This window comes from Odontomachus brunneus, unplaced genomic scaffold (genome assembly GCF_010583005.1).
Source record: "Odontomachus brunneus isolate Ranch 3 - 2012 unplaced genomic scaffold, Obru_v1 Obru_scaffold_052, whole genome shotgun sequence".
Classification (NCBI taxonomy): Eukaryota; Metazoa; Arthropoda; class Insecta; order Hymenoptera; family Formicidae; genus Odontomachus; species Odontomachus brunneus.
Window position 1 is genome coordinate 2,008,164 of NW_022639502.1, and position 18,339 is coordinate 2,026,502.

The 18,339-nt window shown below is 39.5% G+C and overlaps 3 protein-coding genes across 3 annotated transcripts in view; 1 reads left to right on the plus strand and 2 right to left on the minus strand.

The window, feature by feature from the left end:
• Window positions 1–612: 612 nt before the first annotated feature.
• LOC116845427 (intraflagellar transport protein 172 homolog) lies at window positions 613–11,266 on the minus strand. Its single transcript, XM_032818093.1, has 14 exons — window positions 11,126–11,266; window positions 10,754–10,897; window positions 10,461–10,573; window positions 10,175–10,360; window positions 8,985–9,455; window positions 7,529–8,140; window positions 6,687–7,125; window positions 5,524–6,237; window positions 4,519–4,972; window positions 4,140–4,246; window positions 3,570–4,013; window positions 2,611–2,934; window positions 2,022–2,452; window positions 613–1,533 (listed from the first exon to the last, which is right to left on the minus strand). The coding sequence occupies exons 1-14, from the start codon at window positions 11,162–11,164 to the stop codon at window positions 810–812; spliced, it is 5,202 nt and encodes a 1,733-aa protein (XP_032673984.1). The 5' UTR covers window positions 11,165–11,266; the 3' UTR covers window positions 613–809.
• Window positions 11,267–11,664: 398 nt separating this feature from the next.
• On the plus strand, window positions 11,665–16,254 carry LOC116845503 (CDP-diacylglycerol--glycerol-3-phosphate 3-phosphatidyltransferase, mitochondrial). The gene is made up of 8 exons (XM_032818273.1): window positions 11,665–11,801; window positions 12,152–12,353; window positions 12,429–12,551; window positions 12,770–13,047; window positions 13,130–13,404; window positions 13,531–13,755; window positions 14,677–14,886; window positions 14,953–16,254. The coding sequence occupies exons 1-8, from the start codon at window positions 11,770–11,772 to the stop codon at window positions 15,153–15,155; spliced, it is 1,548 nt and encodes a 515-aa protein (XP_032674164.1). The 5' UTR covers window positions 11,665–11,769; the 3' UTR covers window positions 15,156–16,254.
• LOC116845501 (eukaryotic translation initiation factor 3 subunit B) overlaps window positions 15,899–18,339 on the minus strand; it is a 7,689-nt gene continuing 5,248 nt past the window's right edge. The window contains exons 5-11 of the mRNA XM_032818270.1: window positions 18,092–18,234; window positions 17,882–18,017; window positions 17,530–17,725; window positions 17,013–17,193; window positions 16,553–16,793; window positions 16,260–16,368; window positions 15,899–16,020 (exon numbers count right to left, since the gene is read on the minus strand). Coding sequence (XP_032674161.1) covers window positions 15,920–16,020; window positions 16,260–16,368; window positions 16,553–16,793; window positions 17,013–17,193; window positions 17,530–17,725; window positions 17,882–18,017; window positions 18,092–18,234 — 1,107 coding nt within the window. The 3' untranslated portion in view covers window positions 15,899–15,919. The remainder of the gene's footprint in view (window positions 16,021–16,259; window positions 16,369–16,552; window positions 16,794–17,012; window positions 17,194–17,529; window positions 17,726–17,881; window positions 18,018–18,091; window positions 18,235–18,339) is intronic.

An 18,339-nucleotide genomic window follows, 5' to 3' on the forward strand; every position in this document is an offset into this window, starting at 1 on the left:
GCGTGTATTAAGCTCGCTGCGATTTCGAGTCAATATAAACGCACGCACACCTACCCGCGTACACATACGCGAGCGCCCGTGTGTGCGTGCAAATGTGCGTGTATTTGCTTTACTTTGAACCACCGAATTCCACGGACGGCTTTTTGGCTTATGGAATGCACCAAAGCCGAGCGTATTTGCGAAGCGGTTAATTATCATCCGCTGCTACCTACCCGCTTGAGCCTCATAGCTTCATTAGCTATCCAGCAGGACGAACGTACTGTCTGACTGAAAGAAGGATTAACGGGCAACAATTTCGACGCTCCCCACATTTTTACATCCGTCTTCTTCAGATCAGAATGTAATTACGGTGGGAAACAATACGCATCTTTCTCAACAATAATCCTACTTTTCTTTCCTACTGTAGAGTTCCATAATGAACATTATATAATTTTGAGTAATAATGCAAACGATTTTTTATTAACTACGAATTTATAAGTCGCCTTAGAAATTAATAATTATTGAAAAAGGAAAAAAGAGAAAGAGATGTATTCAGATCACCTCTTAGAGAGAAAGAGATATTCGAATCGAATTATTTAAGACGAAAAAACATTAGTTAAAAGAGCACAAATAGATATCAATCAAATTTTTGAAAACTTATTATTTTATTAATTATTTATTTATTATTATAAGTACAATATGCAAGATAATTTTTTATACTAGCATTTATTTTTCTCTTTAGTTAGAACTGATTGAGAGATTTCCAACTAGAACTAGTTGAGAGATTTCCAGCTATGACTGATAGAGAGATCTCTTAGCTCTCTTTCTCTTCAGAAAGAGTACTTAGGCGCCGTGCCACACCATTCTTGAAGAAACACCAGGATGTCGTTGAGCGGCGAATCTGTGGGCGCCTGTCTAGCCGTGTTGACCAGCTTGGTCCAGTCGTCGCGGTCGGCCACGCGACTGGACTCCTCGAATCTGATGACTGGACCACGTACCGGATAGCCTGTGATCACGCATTGCTGAAGAGGCGCGCCCGTGCTAGTCGGCGACGTTAACGAGCCCACGTAGACACTTCTCGGATCGACTGGTAGACCCTGCTCGATTTTCTGATCCATTGACACCGCCAGCACCCACTCTCTCGCCTCCTCGCGTTGATTCTGAGCGACTCCAAGGTGCTCCGGAAGCGGCACCTCCAACGGAAAATCGGTGACGCGGAGATCGTCCACGTCGAGGACGTTGCCGTCGCCCTCTTCTTCGATACATTCCTCCAAGTCGAGGAAGTGATTGAGAAAGACAAAAGCCTCGCTCAGGAGACCAGCGTCACGCGCCGCGGTACCTGCTTCGTAGTAACATCTGTCGGCATGCAGGACGTCAGTGTGTCGTAGTAGACTGACCGACGCCTTGACGACGAAGTTAGAAAGCGCTGGAAATGAACGACAGCCGTGTTTCACCGCGGAGAGGTGCGCGGCTTCCAGAAGTCGCTCGAACCTGTCGCTGGGTGGCGACGAACGGCAAAGACTATGCAGAATGTCACGCAGTTGTGCCAGATATCTAGAATCGTATCGAATATTAAATAAAGGGATAAAGAAGATGAAAAAATAGAAGATGAATTAAAAATATACGAACCCTTCGTTATCCTAATTGATAACAAAGAGAAGAAGATACGAGTATCAAGAAAAACTTCACATTATGAAAAAAACAAATTTCGAATAATAGAATCATTTTTCTAGCATTGATGTACATTTATTGAAAGAAGAGAAAAAAGTTAGAAGAAACCTCCGGATAAATCAGAGTTTTTAGACGGAAGAAACTGAAAGATTTGGAGGTTTATTTTTGAAAACAAAAGAACCACGCGCGAACGAGATCACGAATGGAAACAGGTGATTCATGGGCATCAGAAAAACATGCTATGAAGCGCCCGCCATGACTCCGGAGTTCCTCGCTGGAGAAACACGAAGACGGCGCAAGAACCCTCGACACAGGAAAGCCTCCTCAATTTCCCGCGGGTTCTCATATAATCTTGAGATAACACCTCGTACCTGTATTCCTGCTGAGTCGCGTTCAGGACGTTCTCCGCCAATTGCAGGTACAGATTGAAATTCTGTGAGATCGCGGGCGCGCCGTATTGCACGTAAAGCTGCAACGCCTGCGGCGCTGAGTCACTCTTCAGCAACTGCGCGGCGCGTCGCGCCACGAACCGATGCAGTATCTCCGGGCTCTGCAAGCTCGCGGCCTCAAACAGCTGACTCCATTGACCTTTGCGCGCCATCATCTCAAGGGCCGCGTTACCGTCCACCTCCGCCAGCCGCTCCATCTCGCCCTCATTCGTCATCGCGTCGCGATACTTCTCCTCAAGATAAGGTTCGAGGTCGGGCGCGAGCTCGCGGACGATTCGACGCGCGCGATCCCATTCACCGACCGCCACCAGCGAGCTTACTGCGTCCTTCAGTCGATCCGCCTGAAGGAATACCTACGGGGCACGAGATCTTGGTAGATCTATTCCTGCCTTGTCCAACTTATCAAATTGATAACTCAAAATAATTAAAAAATAATTCCTAGAGTTCGAAATAATTAATAATTAGACACATCGAGCTAATGATAGATAAATAGTGTTAAGGAGAGAAGTACCTGAGCAGCAAGGGCGTGTTCGCCAACGGAGAACAAGCGGGTACCCAAGTCACCGCCAATTTCCGTTGCTGTTTCGGGATCCGCCTGATGCAAAAGGATGTCAGCCGCGCGAATCAGATACGATCGCGGCGCTTGCGGGTTCAGGATCAGAGTATCCAAGGCTGGTCGTACTTCTCCGAGTTCGAGCCACTTGCGAGCTTCCTCCAACGCGTTCGCTCCGTCGAGTCCTGCGCTTTTCTGGCCCAACTCTCTGCGAAGAGCTGCTTCTTGACTGGGCAAGTACTCTCGACAAACTCGCAGCGCCTCGGACCACATTCCGGCCGTCTGAAGTGAAGAATTCGATTACAGAGATGAAATTCACCGAAATAGAACGCGGCAAGGTAAAAGTACGCGCTGAAGAATAATAAGATAATGAGCGGTCGGTAAAAGTCATAGAGCAAATAACGAAGGGACGAGAGGATCGCGAAATGAAAGGATAAATGGCGAATTTAAATTTTAGGTTGGCTGGAAGATTATAAAGGAATTGGAAAAGCATGAAATAGGTAATTATCGAGGTAAAAGATACAACGAAAGTATAATGAGTAGGCAATCAAAAGATAATGAGGCGAGGAAGAGAACTTCGATCGATATGAGCGTTAAACGAAAAATTAACGAAAATATTACTGGATCGTGTAAAAAACTCTTTCGAATCTTGAAAACTCGAAGAAAACATTTTGACAGGAATCAATAAAGCTATTGGATCGAGTGGGAAGCTCTTCTCTTAACGTCTCGACACGTCTACCACATGAAGTAAAATTAAAATCGAAATCATTCTCGATCGCGCAAGACACGATAATAAGAAAACTTCTCCAAATCTATATTTAAAGAAATTTCATTGTTGAAAACAAGATTACACAAGATATTATTATTTTCCAATCGAAAAACTCTTTGCACGATCCATTCTTCGGCAGGGAACTGACTTTATAATACTCTATTATCATCTCCGGCTTGTGAGCCCTCAAGAGAAGAGCCTCCGCCGAGGCGTAGTCTTGGCTCTCGGCAGCCTCGGCGGCTCTAGCGATTAGGACTTGCGCAACCGCGTCCTGACTGTGCGAGCGCGCGACATCCTCGGCGGACTCCCAGTCGCGATTGTGAATATACATCTGCACGGCTTCCATCGCCTTGTCAGCCTGCACGAACTCTTTCTCGGCCTCGGTGAAGCGGCCTTCATCCTCCAGCGCCATAGCGTAGCGATAGTGCACCTCCTTCTTCTGATCCGCCGTGCCGTACTTAGCGATCTCCAAGGCCCACTCGAACAGACTGGCTTCGCAGGCTAGTTGCAGACAGGGTTCCAGGTAGTTGAGCCGCATCAACAATCGTGCGCCCAATTCTGGAGCCAATGTTCGGGCCCACATTAAGGCGACCTGGAGGAAGAAAAATTTAGTATAGTAACATCAATCGATCAATTAGTTATCAAGATCTATAACAGGTACAATAGGCAAAATCCAAGTACATGTTATAATATCTCTACAAGTTATACAGATCTCAACCTGCTGGGCTGCTTTCTCCCCTGAAGCTTTCTTAGCGACCCTTAACGCATCTTCCCACATATTCGCGGATCTATAAGCTGCGACTGCTCCGCGCCAATCACCAGCACCTAGAACGAAACACGTTTTACGTATTAATTAAGCAAGTCATATACTCATAAATCATTGATTTCTATTTGAGATATCTTAACTTTATGTACCGACAGAGATAATTTATATAACAAACGACAGTTGTAGTTAATATTCAACAACATAATAATGTTGACATCAGTCAAGGATTAAATTCATGATTATTTATTGAGGGAAGACAAAACGAAAGAGTCCTTCATTCATTTCATAGCTTAATACTGATTATTGCAATCAGTTTCAATTCGACACTAACCTAAGAAGTGCTCCTCGGCCTCTCTCGGCTTGCCAGCCGTGTCCAATTCCCTTGCCAAGTGCGTATGAGTGGTCTGAAGAAGATCAGGCCGATGCTCGGCGACCAATCTAATCATGTCTCCTCGATTTCCCGCTTTACGATACATCGCAATCGCCGCGTCGTGATCGCCGATGGCGACATAGAGTGCCTCGGCATGCCGGAGCTCGCCGGTCTGCTGTAGATTCTCAGCATGTTTCGCTAGCACTTCGTTGGCCTCGTCGCTTTTCATATATTCCTGAGCCACCTGGTGCGCGCGAATCCAGTCGCTTGCCTGTACGTGAGTCTCCACGGCGCGCCGAGGATTGCCGGCGCGAATGAAGAGATTTTCCGCCAAGGACCGTTCTTCGATCGACGAGAAATACTCGCCCAGCTTTTCGCATTGTTGACGAATCTCGGCATCGTCATCTTCGATCACCTAACATGATGAACGCGTATTTTAAGTAATTTCAAACATACAATTAGAATCTTGAATACATTAATAATATCTAAGAAACAATTAAATCAAATATTCTAAAAAATTTCTAGAGAGAGTTGTCGAAATCTCGTTTAACGATATATGGGTGTGACTCTTGATTAAAATCATATACCAATTTGGCAACAATTGGGGCCAGTCAATGTGGAAATATAATTAAAACTGGCGATTATTAATTACAATTTTAAATATACATATATGTAGATTAAGTATACCTTGACGAAATAAATGTTTTCGTAACGACGTGAATATAAAAGGTCACAACCCTAACAGCACAGATGTCTAGAAGACGTCCAGAGTATGTCTTGAGAATGTCCTGGGGACGTTTCTACATCCTTAGGACATCTCTGGGACGTCCCTAGGAGATCTTGTGCTGTATGGCAAGTATTAGTACAGGAAGAATTTTTCGAAGAAAAATGAATACTGCAATATATCAAAGATCCATCTTACATAACGCTTGTGGAATATAAATGTTGCATCGCGCAAGAGCTCACCTGTATAATTTGCAAGGCCTTCCTCCACTGTTTCGCATTAATAGCGGCCTTCAATGCCAATACCGTCTCCCCCGCCTCGATGAAATGATTAATGGCTGCGTCGTAATGACTACCAGCTGCCAGATGTTTCCCCCAGTCCCTCTCGAGGCCGACCACCAGTGTAGGGTCAACCTTACGCGCTAGGTCGAGAGCTCTGGCGAAGACACCGGCTTTAGCATAACAATCGATCGCCTCAGCGCCCGCGGAAGTCTTCTCCAGCAGTTCACCGGCGAGTTCCATGAGATCGGTGGCTTTGAGGCCGCTGATGACGTCCTCGACGATCCGCCCGTCCTCCAGCAGCTCGTTGTCGGCGAGAACCAGCCTAGCGGCGCGTCCAGGTCGACGAGCCTCTAGGTAGAGCTTGACGGCTCTTCGGGGATTCGTGTTCTCTATAATGGAAGCTGCGCGAGCCGCTTGGCCGCTGTCCAGCAACCAAGCCAGATGACGGTCTCGCAATTCCGAGAGTCCACTCCAGCTACGACCCTGTGCCAGATTCAGCGCATCTTCCCAGTGCCAGTAGCGCTGGTACATTTCCAACGCCTTATCCAGCTCGTTTTGTTCGAGGTAAATCGCCTCGGCGGTCTTCAACTCGCCGTTCAACACTGCCAGTCGAGCCCAGCATTCCGGATTGCCTAGTGGATCGTTACCTGTCTCCGTGGTATATTTTATGCCAATCTTGAAGCGAATGAAACAAATAAGTTAGACATTACGAGATGAGGAATAAGGAATGATAAAGTGGAAAATTATTCTAATATTGGTGTGTACAAAAGATTTGTTATTGTTCTATTAAATCCTTGCAGGAATTTCGAGAAATCCTCGTTAGATCTAAGAAATTACCAATGTTGTTCATTTCACTCGTAAAAATTATTAATCTTGGACGCGCGCAATTTTGTTTTCTTTAATAAACACAACAAACCTTTTTGCACCAACTTAATATTTAGGTGGAGAACGGAAGGAGACAAAACTGCCATCGCGAAAATACGTTAAATACTTTTAATAATAAGAGAAAAGAATCAAGACCGAGTATTCTTGTTCATATAAGAAGAAAAATGTTGCAGGAAAGATATTGCGAGAACGTGTCGCTATTTTAGACACTATGACGATTTTAGAAAAAAAAGAGTCACCTCGACAACTCCCTTCAGGAACTTGGCACAAGCCACGTCGCCCATTGCCGCGTAACATCTCGCGGCAACCATGATCTTCCTTTCGTTCATCGCGTTCCTAGCGACGTTCTCCCACATGGTCTCCACCTGTGGACCATCGCCCATGTTCTCCAAGAACAAAACGACCCTGCCGAAGTCGTTATCGTGCAGCGCGGTGCCGAACTCGATCAGTCCCTCGTCCAACAGATATGAAACTTTGGCGCCATGCTCCTCCACCATTACAGACGTTCGACCGTCCTCTCGGACAACGTCCACCACGTCACCCTTGATGGGTGTCAGAGTGGCCGCTTCCGGTGCATCTACGTTGTACCAAACGGCCAAGGTCTGAGCCGTTTGAGCGACTACGACGTCGCTGCTGGGTACCCAGGACGCGAAGGATACTCCGGTCACCAACAGGACTCTAATCGTAAAACGAAAGAAGAATAAAATGAGAAAAATAGGACCGTCCTGATAAAGAAACAGCTGTATATTAAATTTCAACAAAGATATTAAGTCAATGAGAGAAGGCTGTTCATCTGTCAAGTCATTTTCTCATCAAACAGGTGACTTCACCATTTATATAAAATTAACTGCGAAAAATAGATTACCTAAACGGTAAAGTTCACTTTTGTTGATTTGCTTAATTAATTTTATCTAACGATTTAAAAGGCTTTCTTCCGAATGAGAAAAAATATCGAAACTGACAGTGAGACTACTCGTAAAACTCACTTCAGGTTTACGATTTCGTCTCTAACTTTATTAGAGAAGTAAAACGAACTTTCGCACCGACTTAACACTAGTATCTAAATGCTTCGCGCTCCTACCTTCCACCCGCGTCGTCACTCAGCCAAAGACGGCTTCTCTTGTCCCGTGACAGCAATCGATGACCAGCTTCGCTCAACTCTAACCAGTCGACGCGAGCATCGTGAACGATCATGCTGATGGTACCACCGGTCAAGAGGTCAACCACACGGACGGTTCTCGGATCCAACAGGTAAGCCAGCTTCTTGTTGTCGCCTCCAGCAGACGAAGGTCGTTCATTCACGCGTACGCTCACTACGTGCGGGTTCACCGCCTCGGTTCGCACGGAGCCGAGCGCCTCGTTTTGGCCGTACTCAACGATCGTCAACTCGCCCGAGCAGAAGATGAGGCAGACCACCGGGTATTCGAAGAAGAACTTCTCGCTGCCGTTTGGTCGGTCCTCCCACGGGATCTCGCTCATCAGACCTAGCTCAATGTCGCCGATCAGCAAGGTACGCGCCGTGCGAGCCACCACGTTGTTGTCCGTACGGCCCAAAATGCGTACGTCCTCGATTTCGAGACCAGTCTGCGATCTCACGACGATGGAACGATGCGAGGAGTCGCTCAGAGGTCGGATTACCACTTGGCTCGGACCTACATAGGCCACTTCGTGGCTGCCGCGTACTACCGTGCGTCTGGAAAGTGTGAAAGATTGGAGGATCTTCGACAATTTCTGAATATCTTAAATATGTATGTATTTGGATAATTAATCATCTTATAATTAATCAAGAAACTTGAATGGAAAATCAAAACTAGAGTTTTCTATTTGATTTTTATTTCTAGAAGTCAAGAAGAAATCTTAGGTTAGATAAAAAATCTAGTCTAGTCTGGGAAATCGTAACTTGGCTTCTGGTAAAAGTCCTAGTTTAGATAGAAAATTTGCTTTCTAAGAGCCAAAAATTCAAACGATGATCCTCTTCTCATCTCCATTGATATTTATTTTAAAAAATGATTTATTTTAAAAAATCATCTTATAATTAATCAAGAAACTTGAATGGAAAATCAAAACTAGAGTTTTCTATTTGATTTTTATTTCTAGAAGTCAAGAAGAAATCTTAGATCAAATCTTTGGACAGAAAATCTAGTCTAGTCTGGGAAATCGTAACTTGGCTTCTGGTAAAAATCCTAGTTTAGATAGAAAATTTGCTTTCTAAGAGCCAAGAATTCAAACGATGATCCTCTTCTCATCATCTCCATTAATATTTATTTAAAAAAATGATTTATTTTAAAAAATCATCTTATAATTAATCAAGAAACTTGAATGGAAAATCAAAACTAGAGTTTTCTATTTGATTTTTATTTCTAGAAGTCAAGAAGAAATCTTAGGTTGGACAGAAAATCTAGTCTAGTCTGGGAAATCGTAACTTGGCTTCTGGTAAAAGTCCTAGTTTAGATAGAAAATTTGCTTTCTAAGAGCCAAGAATTCAAACGATGATCCTCTTTTCATCATCTCCATTGATATTTATTTAAAAAAATGACCTTAAAATAGTCTCGAACTGCTCGACGCCTCCGCACAGTCCGCCAATCGCCAGCTTGGAGCCATCTCGCCTCCAGGCGAGCGCCGTGACCGTATAGAAGTTCGGCAAGGCTCGCACGTTGCTCTCTTCCCAGACACCTCGACGTGGCGTCCAGTCTAGGACGCGCACCTTGTCCCAGGAACCCACAGCGACACTTTGACCGCTTGGACTGCAGCAAGCCACGGTGATTTCCCGCTCTTGCGGGTCGCGACTGAAGTCGAAATTCTTGACTGGTTTGCCGTAAGGATCGTATAAAGTCAATCGCTTGTCACAGCCACCAGCCAAAATGTGCGACTGCGGCCATGCCAAGGCGTAAGCGGGCACTCCGTGGACGCACACGCGTCCCGACGGCTCCGCGCCACCGTCCTCGGCGACATAATAGCGGATGATGCTGCCGTCCGCGTGGCTCGACAAAAAGCCGCTGCCGCGGATGCTGAAAGTCAGGATTACGAAGTATTAAGAACGTCACAATATTGGAGATTTCGATGAGATTATTACATAGGTATTCGCAGGTAATTATAAATTCACGAGTAATTATATTATAAATAATTACAATTACAAGTAATTATCTTCAGCGAGATCAAATGTAAATGATTGTTCTCACGGTCATCACGGCATGATTGCGCGTAATATCCGTGTGATTATTTTGTGTAACGTACACGAAGACTTAAAATGACAATTGATAACCCTGGCGAAAATAAAATTCTTTATAAATTGTTTGATGAGAATTTTCACAGAGTTTATACGCTTTCAAACTTTGTATGAACGTTTACTTAACGTCATTGGATTTTGAATGCTTTCAGAACTTACAATACTTCAAATATTATATATAATATTTCATGAAAATTCTACAATGCTGAAGCAACGCTTTTCAAAGTACACTCAATAAACACTATATCTTCGTACAGAGAGATTGCTGTCAAACTTTTAAAACGTTTAAAAAACACTTCCCACAACGCCGTAAGACAAGCGTTTTCTCTCTGTTCAGCAAACGCTCTTCCAATACGCAAATGCTTTTCAAACGCTACAGTGTTGCAATTTCCACTTTACTGACAATTTTTAAACTCTCAACGGACTCCCGCAAATGCTCCCGTAAACGCTAAACAAACGTTTATGAAACTTCTTATTTTCGTCAGGGAAGCTTTAATTTACTTGCTAGCCAGAGCTATCGTCATAGCGTCAGAAGTGTATAAAGTCTGCGCCTTTTGCGACTTCACTAGAGCAGCGCGGACCTTCCCGTCCGCTAATCCGATGATGATCGGACCCTCCGCTGGCCAGATTAAGCAGGTCACCGCGGCGCTTTGCCGAAACTTGTTGCAGATCACCTTCTTGTCGCCCCTGAAGCAATCGTTAATATTAAACATGAAATAATTTATGTTACTTTATTAATTCTCTTTCTTGAGAGTTTCTAAGAAGGATCAAACGTCGATACACTTACCAATCTTCCCCTATTTTGTATACATATACAATGCAATCCGTCTGACCAACTGCAATCTTTGTAGACTCTGGAGAGAAAGCTATACCTTTCACCATGTAGCTCTTCTTGCCAAACTGTAAATAAATAGTACGTTGTTCAATTAATTATATTAATTGCTATATTAATTATATTGTAAGTATATTAAATATCTTTAGTTAAATTAAAAACTTAAAGTTCTGTATACTAAACAAAAGCGTCAGTAATATTAAATTGAATAAAATTCTTATTGAAATACACAGAAAATAATTGTATACCTTAGGATCAACAGGCTTGGTGGAAAACCTGTCTCGTTTCACACCATTTTCGTCGAAGAGGTAGATGGAACGATCCGCGGATGCAACAGCTAGCTTCAAATTGTTCGGCGACCATGCTATGCCAACTACTCTATTTTCAAATTCCTAATTACATAATGTATAATTATATAAATATAAGAACGATTACTCTACCTTAAATATAAAGAGAATATAAATGGCATATGATAAAATCCAACGGCCTTTTAAAATAGAATACACACACTACTTTATAAGTATGTAGAAATAAATTTAACGGATATATAATGTCAAACAATCATGGTATTGTGTTGAAAGACTTTCAAGTCACGTATATTTTATGTATATTTTACTCACTTGCGCTGACATGACAGTACCCAAATATTTGAGAAGCATGTTAATTTATTTATTATTTCCGTGATTATGCTAATATTATTTACAAGCGCCAACGTACATACACAACATTAGTGGACAAGCAAAGTATGCATCATACGGCTGACAATGTGTACTCATCGGTTGCTTAGCGACCGGGCTTCCACTCACCTATGCTGATTTTGTATTCGATCAAAACATTCATATTACATAACAGATTTACCTATAAAATATATTACGTGAACGTGTGTTTCGATAAAAGAGAGAAATTTCAGAGAGAAGCAGAATATAAAAAATATTCGCGTAACTTAAAAATCTAATAGTGTATTGTAGTAGTAGCAAAATAAAAAATATAAGAATAGAAAAATAACAAACGAAAGAGAATAAAGTATTCAAAATAGCTATTTAAAAGCTAAAGTATACAACAATTATATGCATAATATTGTATTTATAGAAGTATATATGTATACTTTCTCTTGGAGAAAAAATTTAAATATAGTTTGTGGAACTAGTTTCTGTTACAACTGACAGATGTCGCTCGCTCGTCGCCATTATGTCATATTGAAATTCAGAATCGCGCGGACGAACAATTATTTATTCGTTTTTATTATTTATGACATTGACTCCTCATGCACAGTTCAGCTTTACAAATATTTAAACGGTGCGTGCGAGTTAATATGATATTGTTTTATATGTGTCATGTTGCGTTTCGTCTAAGTTATTAGGTTAATCGTACATAACCTTTAAACTCATTTGACATGTGAAAGCAATAAAAATTTTGTATAAACAATGTATTTCATGTAATAATAATATTAAAATATATAAAATTAATTACATAATAATAAGATAAATGATTATAATAAGTACAAGTTCGAATAAGCGCAATAACTTTAAATATTGTTTGACATTTATGTACTGTATACAGTAAAATAATTATCTTGGTGAACAGTAATTAACCATGTCTTTATTGATTTATTATTTATTTATTTTTTACATATATATTTATTTTAGGTTTCATAAACCAAAGTTATTAAACACTGCAACTGAAGCAAAGGTTCGCTACATAGACTTTCTGTTTATCAGAAGTAAAACTCAAATAGCCATGCTAGATGACGAAAAGTTAAGGGATATGGATGTTTCCACACAACAAGAAATTAATATATTATCCTGGCTGCATACTATGGCTCCTGCATTTCCAGTAAATGGCTCCAAGGTAAAATTGTATATATAGCAACCTTATAGATATTATGTATATTTTGTTTTAACTAGATTGATTTTGTTTTTTCAGATCACTATAATCCACAAGCCACAAGTATTTTACAATACTCTGCTGAAAAAATGTAAGAATGCCAAGAAAAGAATCACGCTCGCCTCATTGTACTTGGGCACTGGTACATTAGAGTCTGAATTAGTAAGCATTTTCTCAACATGTTCACGAACAAAAATCTTGTACAAATATTGCTTCTAAATAACTGTACTGCAATGTATAATTAGAAGAATTAATTAGAAGAGAGAATAATAATTAAATAAGAATTAAAAGAGAAGTTTGGAAAAGAGATTAATGAGGAAAGATTGTTAAGTTATCTAAATAAATTTTGTTGACTGATAAAATTTCGCATTTTAACGTAGGTGAATGTGATACAGCAAGTTATAAGTACGAACCGCGGTAACGTGCAAGTTCAGATTTTGCTAGATTATATGAGAGGTTCGCGGGGTAAGCAGAACTCCCGAAAGATGCTGGAGCCGTTGCTAAAGGGCGAATACGGCGATTGCTGCAAGGTTTTTCTTTATCACACGCCGAAACTGCGTGGTATCATGAAAGCGGCGATTCCTGATCGTTTCAACGAGCTCATTGGCTTGCAACATATGAAACTGTATATGATCGACGACGATCTTATTATTAGCGGGTAGATTTATTTACAATCGCGATTGATGCATATTTGTAAGATTTATTTATGGTATATTTATGCATGCAAATTATTTTATTAGGGCAAATCTTAGCAACGATTACTTCACAAATCGGCAAGATCGATACTTTGTAATCGAAGATTGCGGAGAGTTATGCGACTTTTATCATAAACTGATTGAGAAAGTGTCGGAATTTAGTTTTCTCTTGCAACCAAATGGCGACACAAGTTTGAATCTTGCCGCAAACTACCATCCTTATAAAGGATCCCGGAGAATCTTCACCAAAGAAGCCGCGATGAGAATACAGACACTTTTCCAGGATGAGATAGAGAAACGTGCTAATCTGAACAAAACTGGTATCAGTCTGATTATACTGTATGGTTTTATCCAAATCAAGCATTAAAAACTATTTAATTGAATTAAATGTACAGTACATCGAAGATAGTATATATGTTGATTTGTTTCATTTTCTTGTGTTGCAGATGCAGACACGTGGATATTCCCACTGGTGCAAATGGGCCAGTTGAATATCTGCCACGATAGTGAGGTGACGTTGAAACTCTTGCAGACCGCTTCAGCCGGTGCCACGCTCAAGCTGGCGACTGGTTATTTCAACCTGACCTCCGACTACAGTTGGGCTGTACTCAAAGATTGCCGGGCGACATGTCATCTTCTAACAGCACATCCCACTGCCAATGGCTTTTTTAGTACGTCCATCATTACATACTTTAGTTTATTATACAATTTTGAAAATTCTAAGTATTTGAATATTGTATATAAGCTGTGTGTTGATTTCTCTTCAAAATAATCTATTTTATAGTTAGACAATATATTTCTTATGTTGAAAAAGGTAAAAGCTCTTGAGACGCTAGATCAAAACATAAGAATCATAATCATAATGCATAATCAAAACAAGAATAAGGCAATTAAGAGCCAACCGCCGATCATAAAGGCGAATTAACAATTTAATAAAAGCCAATATGTTATGTGAATTTACATAAATTTACAAAAAATTTAAACGTTTCGGTCCTCAAGTTTCGAACCCTCTTCAGTATACTAATTACTAATTATTATTAGTACTTCAAGTACTAATGAATGGTTACCTACTACAGACCATATTTAATACTTAAAAAAAACGTTTATCTAAACTAATAAATTTTGAACAACAAAATATCAAAAATCGTATCATGACTGATAGCGATATATTTTTAAAAGATTTTTTGTTATTCCTTATATCAATAAGTTCTCCGAAAATATTAGTCACACCATCAAAAACTGTGATATTGGACTTAAGCGATATTAATTTAAACTGCATTTTTTGTAATTATGTTATCACTGAAGAGGGTCCGAAACTTGGAGCAAAACATTTGAATTTTTTGTAAATTTATATAAATCCATGTTTTACATTGACTTTTATTAAATTGTTCGCTTTTACAATCAGCGGTTGACTCTTATTTGCCTTATTCATTGTTTGTTTTTATATTTCATATGTATTTAATAACTCCACTTTTAATTAAAGTCTTGAGACTTAATGAATAAGCAACGTTATCTCATACATTATTACTTTCTATATTTTTATAGTTAATTTATAATAATAATTATAATTTATAATTACGTGCTCTTTCCAGACGCTAAGGGAATTGCTAGAGGAATTCCAGCGGCGTACACTCGGATAGAAGAATCTTTCTACGATTTATGTGAGAGCATGAATCAACAGAAGCGGGTAAAATTGTGGGAATTTGTAAAACCGGGTTGGACGTATCACGCGAAGGGTCTCTGGTACACTTTGCCGGGTCAAAAGCGACCTTCGTTGACTCTTGTAGGTTCACCGAACTTTGGTAAGGAAAAAATTTTTATTTTCTATTATTTTTCCTATATCTATTCATAATATCAAAATATTTTAGGATATAGATCAGTGAATAGAGACTTAGAGACGCAAGTCGCTCTAGTAACAAGAAACAAAAAGTTGCAAGACGCTCTACATGAAGAGCAAGCGCTATTGTTCTCCTGTGCGAAACCCGTGACGAAAAAGACCTTTTCGCAGCAGGATAGAATACCATCGGCTTGGGTGTGCGCGATCGTGCTTTTCTTTCGCTACTACTTCTGAAGTCCAAACGTCTTCGCGAGAACTTATTGTGTTAATTTATTTAATTCTAGTTGCAATGTGTTCCCAAATAAGACCGTGTAATAAAGTTTGCCAGAATGGTTGACTAGCGCGGATCTCGAATAGTTTATAAATATTACAAATCGAAATTCGAAATTTGACTTCTATGATCTTTTATAAATTCTACAAATTTACAAATTCTACTATACGCGCGCGCGCGCGTTATATAAGACGCGCGTGAAAGAATTTTCGAGTTGTGAGATTAAAAGAAGATTCAATCCTTTTCTGTCCTGGAATTCTGGAATTCTTGATATATATAAATTTCATGTATATACATTCCATAAATTATTTCACATGAGTGATAAATTAGCATTTTATCCTGGAAATTATAATATTGCCAAATTGAATAATTGATAGCTCTATTACTTCTTCCTGAGCTATCCGGTAAGGGATGTGATAAAATTTACTATTGTTACAATGCCGGCGCCTCTTGCGCAGCGCCGGAGACGCGAAAGCAATTTTAACACGAACGTTACACTGATAATAATAATACAGTGGTGATTGTCCGTTATCAATCATGATGCACAAAATTGAGACAATTGCAACGACTATTCAATCGCTGCAACTATCGACGACGGCAACGATGACGACGACGACAACGATGGCTAAGATCACGATACTGTGCAGATAGAAACTGGCCTGTATCTTGCACTTAGAGATTTCCAAGACCGACAAATGCACAGCAATTAACAATTGTCCGCACAGATTTATTTCTCGTCAAGTACAAATGTTTCCTCTTTGACGAAAAACTCCACAACCTCCTCTTCCACGTTCTTCGAATCGGAATCTAGTTCATCGGTGTCGATATCTGAAAATGCAAATGTATAATAATTAATCTGATCCCAAGAGTTTTATTTTACAAGGATTTAAATAACATTTTATAATTTATAAAATTGTTTTATTTTATGTAAAATTATGTCTTGTGAATTTTGTTATGTACTGTATTCACAGTACAATAATAAAATAACGATCTGTATGCTAATTTGATGTATTTGAGGTGTAAATAATATAGTATAATATAGAAATGTATATATATAGTATACTTACTGCAACGTAATTCAAGACGACGCTTCTTTTGATTGTTCCATTCTTCAATACGTTTTGTACGATATTCTTCAAATGCCTTCATCAGTGTGCAACGTTTCTCGATCAGCTCCTACGAAATTATTTTAATCAATTGTTAAAGAATTACTTTCTAGTTATATGATAATTGTAGAAGTCATTTATAATCATAAGTACAAAAATTAAAATTGACATGTCATTTTAAGGATGGATGAAATCACCAGAGAATAATTGTTTTATATCAATAGCATATTAAAGAGATGTTCAATATTAATTACCTTTGAAGCACGCGTTAATCGCATGCGGTCTTTGCTTTCAAATTGTGCCGAATATTTTTTCAAGTTCTTCTTAATCTCCTTGATTTGCTCCGCAGTTAACAGGGTCGGCGGTCTCGGTCGCCATAATAGTTGATTGAATGCGGTCAGATTGACCCTCTTCAATATACGACCCTGGAAAGTCCAGATCCAATAACCGTTATCGACACTTGTCTTCCAACTGGATACCGCTGTGACGACGTATCTGAAATTAAACAAATAGAATTTAGTAACTTATGCACAATTTTGTAAGCTCCTTGTTTATCTTTTTCTCTTAATCAATTTTTTGTCATACGAATCATTCTAAAAAGAGATTTTGGTTATATTAAAAAAAAAAATTGACCAGAAAATGCAAGTGAGAATTCATTTCATAAATTTGAATTCAGATTAATAGAATGCTATGACAATTTGAAAAGAAACTTACCTGCCGGTAGGATCCCACTCCACATCGGAGGTTTGATAGTGATCAGTTGAATTCATTATAGTGAAGTCATTAGTATCAATAAATTCCAAAGCACCAGCCATCGTCGTCAGACCAGCAAGAACGATGAACTGGCCTGATGGCGACCAGAACAGGTGGTTACAAGCTTTCTTCTCTAATCTTTCTGTTAAAAAAAAAAAACATTAAGAAATGATTAATAAATTTTAAATCGTAATATAAAAAGTAATGATCATTTTTCATATTCGAAGTTTTTTGCGTTATGAAATTTGTATAGAGGAAAAAATAGGAAATGCAATGTGTCGTGAAATGTAATTTAACTAATATAGAAGAATCTATATGCTTAATAAACTGTTAATTTTGAAAACATAAACTTCCTGAATACATAAATCAAGTATGAAGAAGTGATTATTCTAACGACTCAATTCTCCTGAATAGTCCAGATAATTTTACTATGTAAATAATTAGTCCAGATGATTTTACTATGTTAATAATTACTTACTGAGAAGAGCGGGTTGGTGACCATATCGCACTTCATAGAAGCTAACATTCACGCTGGGTATCTCACCGTGAATGATAGCGAACTTGCTGCCGACCGGTTCCCACGCAAAAGCATGAATCGGTTCCTTTATCTCTACACTATCCACAGGGATCTGTTTTTCCCTCATATGAAAGATCTCGAAGTTGTACGACATACCCTGTAACGGAAAACGCAAACAATCGTTAAAATCTTTACTTAAAAAGCTTCTGAGAACAAAATTCATACGGGATACATTAAGATACATTATTTAGAATTGTTATATCTCTTATTTAAGATGTTAAATTATTTACTATATTAGATCGACTATATTCACCGTGTATTTTTGCTCGGTCTTCTCCTTACGCTTAGCAAAACGGTCGACTTTGACACACAAGTAATCACCAGATTTTTGCCAGAAAATCTTGCAATCGGCCACGTTGAAAAGATTTTTATTTCGTATCTCATTACGACTGAATACAAGAGAGTTGTTTCATTAATTTTCTTTATTTTTCTAGATTACTTCAACATGAGTTTAGAGACTCACTTGGGAATTTCGAGCAGAGTTACTCTTGCCGGAACATCTTTGTCCTCCGGTACCCAATAAGCGAGGACATTATCAGTCGGAGACCAACTGAAGTCTCTGATACCCGGGATCTTAATGCTCTTCTTATCCAACAGACCGAATGACTGAAAGATTAATGTGATGATAAGCACACAGAATTAGGAATATATATATATATATGTGTGTGTATATATATATATATATATATATATATATATATATATATATAT

Excerpts from the sequence above, each read along its gene's own strand:
- LOC116845503 (XM_032818273.1), top strand. The coding sequence starts at position 11,770 with ATGCACAGTTCAGCTTTACAAATATTTAAACG. Across the intron at positions 11,802-12,151 it reads GCTTTACAAATATTTAAACG|GTTTCATAAACCAAAGTTAT; the intron begins GTGCGTGCGAGT and ends TATTTATTTTAG. Across the intron at positions 13,756-14,676 it reads CACTGCCAATGGCTTTTTTA|ACGCTAAGGGAATTGCTAGA; the intron begins GTACGTCCATCA and ends TGCTCTTTCCAG.
- LOC116845427 (XM_032818093.1), bottom strand. The coding sequence starts at position 11,164 with ATGCTTCTCAAATATTTGGGTACTGTCATGTCAGCGCAA. Across the intron at positions 10,361-10,460 it reads TACAAAATAGGGGAAGATTG|GGGCGACAAGAAGGTGATCT; the intron begins GTAAGTGTATCG and ends CGATTGCTTCAG. Across the intron at positions 2,935-3,569 it reads TGATAATAGAGTATTATAAA|ACGGCCGGAATGTGGTCCGA; the intron begins GTCAGTTCCCTG and ends TCTTCACTTCAG.